Genomic DNA, 8,376 nt, shown 5'->3' with positions numbered 1-8,376 from the left:
TAAAATATACTTATATATATACCATTGAACTTGATAAGAAACACATTATACGAAATTAGTTTCAACGATCTAACCATCAAACATTCAGAGATTATGTAACATGACAAACCTTTTGGACGGCTATAAACGAAAGATCACGATTTAACGATTATTTTAACTCTGATTTTGATGATTTTTTACAGCTACACTCTTTAAACCTATATGAATACAATGAACTAATTCGATCGTCAATTTAAAATATTTACACAAGTGGATACCACAAAAGAAAAAGGCAAGAACCCCAAAAGAAAAGCAAAAGGGCAAAAAAAAAAACTTTGTGCGACGTAGGTGCATCTACGTCACGCAAAACCGTTTTGCGCGATGCCAGACTTCGTCGCGCAAAGTCCTTTTGCGTGACATTTTGTGTTTTGCGTCGCGCAAACATACTTTGCGCGACAAAATTGGCTCCGTTGCGCAAGTTGTCGTCGCGCAAACATGTTTTTCTACTTGTGCGACTTCAACTAGAGGAAGGAGTCGGTGGTGAAGGCTGGGAATTTGGGGGGGATCCTACGAGAGAGAAAAGCAGGAGTGGCTAGGGTTTCCGATATGTGGGCTTTTTCGGTTTTAATTTTTGTTACTTAATTATTTGAGTTCTAATGGCTGTGAATGATATCTATTACAGTGTCCTGCAGAACGTATGTTCGCTATTGTTGCTGAAGAAGGTATCTTCTATACTTAACGGTTGCCCTTACAAAGCTAAACCATGCGCTGACCACTTGCCTTCTCGAGTGGTCAGACACGTCTGTTTTTAATACTTGTCGTCTGAGCACTCAGAAAAACAAGAGACTGCTTGAAGCCTCAAACTGTTCTTGCAGTATTCGTCTACTAAAAGTACTATTCTTTTGCTTTTTGTTTCTCAGGTGCACATCAATTAGATGTGCGTTTTTCAACAAAAGAAGATCCTAAGTGGTTGATTGAGCAAAGAGAAACTGAAATTAAGCTGATAGAAGGCTAGATAGAAAAATTCTACCAAGAACGGAAGTAGATTTTGACATGTAGCACCACCAATTCAACGTCCTTGAACGATTTTCGTTTGATCGTGTCCAGGGAGACATGATCACCACAGACAAATTTTCCTGCAATAACAATGTTGTAAATACACGGTTAGTAAAACAAGCATACTGCAACAATTTCGTACATGTTCTCATAGCAAATGTTTTGTAATGTCAGAAGACATTCTAACAAATACCCACAGATGTAATCATAGGAGTTGAATAACCAAATGGATGGCCTTTTTTACTCAACAATCCAACGGATTGCCTCTTCTAGATTGAGAGCATTTTTGGCAACACCATGCGAGACCTTAAAAATAGATAGTTCAGACCACAACACAAAGTTCAGACCACAACACAACTTTTATTTATTTTCATTCTCCAAAAGCCACCATAGGCTACATCCCAACGGAGCCCAAAACGCGGTTCCACCCACCCCCGCTCGTGCCACGTGTTTTCAATTTATTTTTGGATAATACTTGCATCCCTTCCAATCAAAATATAAGTACTTACATTCCTCCGTGCGCATACTTTACTCGTGAATATTGTATCTTCACCTTATAAATTTTGTAATAGAGATCGTTCAATTCTTTAAATTTCATTTGAGGATCATGCTTATAAAAAAAAATCATTTAAATAGGAAATTGTTGTGTTACCCAAATTCATTAAATATATAGACGGTCCATCATGAATATGCAGTGGCAAAGCTACTCTAACCCTAAACCCTAAACTCTCTGATTCAAATGGTTTTTTGCAGATGATATTCATATGAAGATTAAGAGAAATTGAAAGGGTTTCGATTATAATTTTATAATTGAAGATACGTGATTCACAAGTGGGCGAGATAATGCATTCCCATGAGTGAATGCAAGTACCATCCTATTTTTTTTCCTTCTAGGTGTAGCGTGCAAAGAAAATATGAAAATTAAAAATAAATTGACCTTCAAAGTTCAAAGAGTCACTAACTAGAAGTGACAACACGTAATTATGTTAATTAGTTTTCAGTTATAACGCACTAACATGTTAATTAGCACTAATATTGTTAATAAACTAATTAGCTAAAACCTTTCCAATATAATATAGGAAACCAATGAAAGAACCAGTCAGAAAAACAACTTAATAGTTTTCTGTTATTTCAAAGGACCCTGAGAGGCTTCTGATCAGCTTATTTATACGACTTACAAGTCGAGGCAAAGAGTACCAACAATTCGAAAGAACAACAACAGCAATGGGAAGCAATGTAACAATTTTATTTACTTTCCTATGCATTAGCATATGTCTTGAGGCTACCATAACTCGTCATCATCCTATCCTTCGTGCTCCGACAGCGACCCCTCAGGAATTTTTGAAGGTTCACAACAATGTACGATGGAAAATTGGCCTACCGCCCTTGCAGTGGGACGAAAAACTAGCAGCGGTTGCTAGGGTTTACACGAAAACGAGAGCGACCATAGACTGCAGGATGGTACACTCGATGGGCCGTTATGGGGAGAACATCTTCTGGGGTGGCGGGAAACAACCGTGGGGGGCGAGGTTCGCGGTGAATTCGTGGTCACATGAGAAGTTGTTCTATGATTACAAGACCAATAGTTGCAAACCCGGGCAAATGTGTGGGCATTACACGCAAATGGTGTGGAAGGACACGAAGCGTCTGGGTTGTGCACGAGAGGTTTGCAGCAATGGAGCAGGGGAGCTCGTCATATGCAACTATGATCCACCTGGAAATTGGGCTGGAGAGAAACCTTATTAGAAATTTAGGAGGTGCATGCATGGATTACTGCTAGCACTTGAAATTGGATTATTGTTTTGATAATTAATTAATCATTAACAATAGTCTAATTACTTTATTGGAGGTATAATGTAGGAATTAATTGTACAACAGGGGTAATGAGATGGTGTGCTATGTAAGAAAATTATGAATGCTATGTCAGAAAATTATGAATTGTCAACTAAAGAGAAATGATTTTACACATAATTTTTTTCGTTTTTAGTTGTGTTCCCTGATTTTATTTGACTTGTCAACTAAAATAAACATAAGAAAAAAAAGGGGGACACTTTGTATCCGGTCCTTAGTTGGTATAATTCTTTGATTGAAACCTTATTGAATTTCAATTTCTGATTAATGTCCTTGGACTTTGTACACATCAGCATTTTACTATTCACATATTTCCATGTTAACCTTTTATTTTATTTATTAAAATTTTTTTAATTTAAAATTATATTTCATATCACTCATTATCACAGCAAAATAATCGGAGAGCATTGTAAGCTGAAACTCCCAAATTTTAGTCCCCCAATTTAAGCTATTCCGTTTCAGTTTATAGTTTGTACCCATGACAGACTTTATGAACCATAGGGTGCGTTTGGTACGTGGGACGAGACGGGACGGAACGGGACGAGGCGTTCCATCCCGCGTTTGGTGCGCCAAAAATGGGTGGAACGGGCTGTTCCACGAGACAGATTTTGGGTGTTTTTGCGTCCCACCATCCCCCCTGGAACGGGTTTGTTCCACGTCTGTGGAACACAATGTTTTACCATTTAAAGACAAATATACCCCATGTCTTTTTCAAAAATTACACCTTCGTTCCGTCCCGTCCCGTCCCGTTCCGTCCCGTCCCGTCTGCGTACCAAACGCACCCTAAAGTCTGAATAAAAACAAACTTCAAAGTGTGCCATTGAACAAGTCACGTATCTTCATTACAAAACACAAACTCACTTCAGAGTCTGCCATTGAAAAGTTAATGTGAAGTCACCATACATGCTAATAGAAAAATGTACCCCATGCAGTAAGAATGTACCCCCCACGCATATGGCCTTTTTAGTCCCATTGATAGCAAAAGTCTTCCGGTATTTATGTTTACCTCATTTGCTAGTTTGTACCCAAGATTAAAAAACTAATTTTGCAGTCACCATATATGCTAACAAAAAATGTACCCAATGCAATAAGATTGTACCCCGCGCCTAGCCTTTTAAGCCCCATAAGGGAAAAAAAAAATTATTCAAACACTTGTTGTGCAAAAATACAAACTAATATGAAATGCTCGCATATCCAAATACAAGTCGTTTTTTTTAATGAAAATACAAGTTGTTAATTGAAGATACAAAAACACCTTGTCAAAAAAGAAAGTTAAAAAAACCCCTCAAACTGGTCGTAGGATCTCCAAGTTCCTCTGCAAATGCAATGCAGTTCTTCCCCGCTTGAAATACCTTCGACTGGGTAGAACTATGGTACAAAGATTCCATATAAAAATCTTAACAAAGTCTCTCCGATGTAAGAAAAAACGAATGCAGTATCTTCAAATCTTTTGCAAAAAATCTTGTTTGTTTGAATGCTTGTGGCGAACATACGAGTACGGCTCAAATTTTGGCGAAATTTGAATTGATGAATTTGAATGCAAACGTACCAAAAACAAAATAGCTTGAATTGGGCAACTGAAATATGGGAGTTTCAGTTACAATGCTCTTTAATTATTTTGATAGTGATAATGAATGATATGAGGGATAAGTTATAAATTAAAATTTTTAATAAATAAAATAAAAAGCTGATATGAAATATGTGAAAATGCTGATATGTACAAAGTCTAGGGACCTTGAACAGAAAATAAAATTCAAGAAGGTTTCAATCATAGAGTATTGGTAACTAGGAACTGGATCCTAATTTATCCAAAAAAAAAGTGTGAGGAAATCTCTTCCTTGCAAAAAATAAAAGAAAATAAAGCGATAACCCCAAATATTTGGGACAACTCCATCCGAGATACAAAATGCACTTCTTCAATTTTGTTTTCATATTTTCGTTAAAATAAAAATCTGGCCAAATATGTACTTTTTTGCTGCAATGATTAGAAGCCCCTCAGCTCAAGTGTAACGAATGACCCATAACTTTCAAGAATAATAATTTTTAGTTGTATGTTTACATAAACGACTTTAAATTTGAGGAATTTTTAGGGAAGTCTTTTTTTTTTTCAAAATAAAGGGTAGAATTTAGAGGTTAAGGAGTAAATTACAAGGGTTTTGGTTAAAGGGCAGAGTTGCAAAAATACAACACTACCATTGATATTTACTTCTATTATATTCACCAAAAATTCTATAATGCTCCAGAATATAGGATATTTTAGACGTTTTAACCATCAGATCTTAATTGTTTGTTTTTAACCGAACAACCAATGTTGAAAAGACCTTGAGTATCTAATACTTTGAAACACAGTTAAAAACCTCCTATATTTACAATTCAAGTTAAATTGTTTATGTATTTCAGCATAACAGATCTTATGATCTAAGGAAATTGTGACCATAACAAAAAGATTTGGGGTTTTGTCACAAATGGCCCCTGAAATTGAAAATCAATCAATATAGTCCCTGAAAATAGGTGTCACAAATTAATGTGGTCATTCCGTCACAATTCTGTTAAAAAATTCTGTTAAGTGCTGATGTGGCACATAAATAGGTCCCACAAGATTTACGGGTTTTTATCACAAATGGTTCCTGAAATTGAAAATCGATCAATGTAGTCCTTAAAAATAGATGTCGCAAATCAATATGATCCTTTAGCCACAATTCTGTAAAAAAAAAATTTGTTATGTGCTAATGTGGATTTAATAATTAATTAAAATAGTTGTCTAAATATCTTTTTGCACAATGAATTTTTTTTTCTTATAGTAGGGCCTACTCCAACTAGAGATCCCTTCCATAAATTCTCAAAGGCACAAGACTTAACCAAGGCCTAAGAGGGGGTGTGAAAATAGTTTTCAACCAATAATAGACGCACCTCTGGTATAACCTCATTATTTCAAGGCAGACCTCGTTGTTCTTTGCATCACCATACCATCAGGGAAGCGCCGAACAAGCTTTCCAAGATTAAGGTTATGAGGATGTTGATCGCCTAAATATTGACAGTGATGTCCTAGGAGTCGTTGCCACTTAGCCAAGCCATCACCAAAGGTGATCTCGATTCAGGTTCAATTCGGTGAAGGGTGTCGAAATGTGTAAAGATGGGTATATTGAAATATATTTTTTTAGAGAATAGAGAGCGAATGAGGTAGAGAAATGTGGACTGGGATCAGAGGTGATTGCAGGACTGAGTTTTTGGGTTGACAATTTTTTTTTATTAACTATTAAATTATTAAGCCTATTTGTAATTTTTTTTTAAATTTCATTAGACTTGTATGACCCATTTATCTATCACATCAGCACATACAAAATTTTTGACAAAATTGTGATGGAAGAACTACATGGATTTGAGACACTTGCAGGACTACATTGATCAATTTTTAATTTCAGGAACCATTTTTGTCACATCCCAGTCTCGGCTTCGCTGTAGCACAATATTGTCCGCTTTGGGCCTTATCCACCCCCTCACGGTTTTTTTTTTCTGGGAACTCACACGAGAACTTCCCAGTGGGTCACCCATCCTGGGAATGCTCTTGCCCGAACTTGCTTAACTTCGGAGTTCCGATGAAACCCGAAGTCAGTGAGCTCCCAAAAGGCCTCGTGCTATAGGGAGGGGAGTATGTACATATAAGGCACATCACCCCCTCTCCGTTGGTCGATATGGGATGTTACAATTTTGATGTCATAGGTCAATTTCAGGGACAATTTGGTGTCCTAGGTCAATTTCAAAGACCATTTGTAAGAATAAATGACTTATGGGACCTATTTATGTGCTACATCAGCACTTAACAGAATTTTTAACAGAATTGTGATGGAAAGACCACATTGATTTGCAACACCTATTTTCAGGGACTATATTGATTGATTTTCAATTTCAGGGACCATCTTGAAGATGAGGGTCAATTTTACGGACCATTTATGATAAAAACCCAAAAGATTTTGGTGGAGGAATTTGATTAATAGAATAATGATAACGAATAATAACCAATTAGTAAAAGTTCGATAATTTGTGGTTCATTACTATGTTTCTCTACTCCCACCTCCACACATTCAATTCCTACTTTGCTAGTCAAAATAAAGAAAACTGAGAAATTCTAAGGAGATCTTAAAGTGAGACTTTTCATGTACTATTTGTCATCCGAAGTTTAATGTCAATTCTCGTGCTAACATTATAATACGTTGTGCGAAAAACAAGAGGTGACAGAGAGTCTATGGAAAGTCTCACATTTGAGAAAGTCTCCTTAACATTTCTCAAGAAGTATGCAATTCTACAGGGAAGTGCGTCGTGCTATAATGATCTCTTCCAGCTCATCATTGATCCTTCTGCTTCAATCTCTTGCGGTATTTGTCCCCAATGCAGGAGTGGAATGCAACCTTTGCATTTAAATGGTCATTCAGAACATTACTTCTCAGCGACAATGAATCCTCAAGAGCAATGTTAGGTAAGCGACCAGGCAAAGGTTACATGCAATCAGTTCCAAATCGGAAGTTTGATTTCAGGTTCTAACTGATTGCTTTCTTTCTCTTTGTCTTGCAGGTAAGAGCAAGGGCAAAGGGAAAGACAGGGAAAAAGCATGATATGAAATACCTTTGCTTTCGGCCTTAATGATATGAGATACTTTTACTTTTGAAGAAGTAGTGGATGAATCAACATATGTATTTGTTGCGCTTGTCTCCACATGCTTCGATGTATCATTTTCACTTTCCTTATATGTTCTCCAGGAATCCGGTATCTTCTTCGGAAGTACATCAATGTTGAAGATGAGTACTTGAGAGCAGTGCTAGGTAAGCAATCAGGGAAAGGATTCCAGGCAGTCGGTTCCTGACGGGAAGCTTGATTGCAAGTGTCGACTAATTGCTCTCTTTCTCCTCATCCTGCAGGGAAGAACAAAAACAAAGAAAATGACAGGAAGAAAACATGCTATAAGATACTCTTACTTTCAACCTTTATGATATGAGATACGTTTGCTCTGGTGTGACTTGGTTGAAGAGGTATTTTCAGGGAGGAAGAAAACTGAGTATGTTGAGAGGTTTGGTCGCAGATGTATCCTTGGCAAGGAAGAAAAGTCAAGCATTTTGGATGTGTGCCTTGCTACAGAGGATGAAGGTCGACCTATATAGGGATTTCTCAATAGCTGGTAGTGGTGCGGATGTGGCCTTGTCACCCACGCTTGTCGGCAAAGATGTGATAGTTGGAATAGCGAACTTCACGCATTTTCAACTCTATCAGAGATCTTTGACAAAGTTGCACGTGTTATCCGACAAGTTGAGATTGCGTCTAAAAAGTGTTGACGGACCTTATACAGGAAAATTTGGCTTTTGAAATTCGAAGAATGGTGTCTCTTCGATTTTTTTTTAATTGGTGGATGTGTTGCCTCTCCTTTTATAGAGGTATCGATCACATCCAACATGCACACTTTGAAGATTGCCCGCTCGTGAAAATTGTCTCCGATGTATT

The 8,376-nt window shown here is 37.1% G+C and overlaps 1 protein-coding gene across 1 annotated transcript; it reads left to right on the top strand.

Annotated features, from left to right (window-relative positions):
* The first annotated feature begins 635 nt into the window (after positions 1-635).
* On the top strand, positions 636-2,781 carry LOC126601733 (pathogenesis-related protein PRB1-3-like). Its single transcript, XM_050268493.1, has 2 exons — positions 636-701; positions 2,173-2,781. Exons 1-2 carry the CDS (start codon positions 636-638, stop codon positions 2,779-2,781), a joined length of 675 nt encoding a protein of 224 aa, XP_050124450.1.
* The last annotated feature ends 5,595 nt before the right edge of the window (positions 2,782-8,376 follow it).

This window comes from Malus sylvestris, chromosome 2 (assembly GCF_916048215.2).
Source record: "Malus sylvestris chromosome 2, drMalSylv7.2, whole genome shotgun sequence".
NCBI lineage: Eukaryota > Viridiplantae > Streptophyta > Magnoliopsida > Rosales > Rosaceae > Malus > Malus sylvestris.
Note: the sequence above shows the minus strand (reverse complement) of the source record. Positions and strands in the feature narration are given on the sequence as shown.

Bases quoted from the DNA above. Each gene is read 5' to 3' on its own strand.
- LOC126601733 (XM_050268493.1), top strand. From the start codon at position 636: ATGGCTGTGAATGATATCTATTACAGTGTCCTGCAGAACGTATGTTCG. The intron at 702-2,172 runs GTATCTTCTATA...GTTATTTCAAAG, and splicing joins CGCTATTGTTGCTGAAGAAG to GACCCTGAGAGGCTTCTGAT.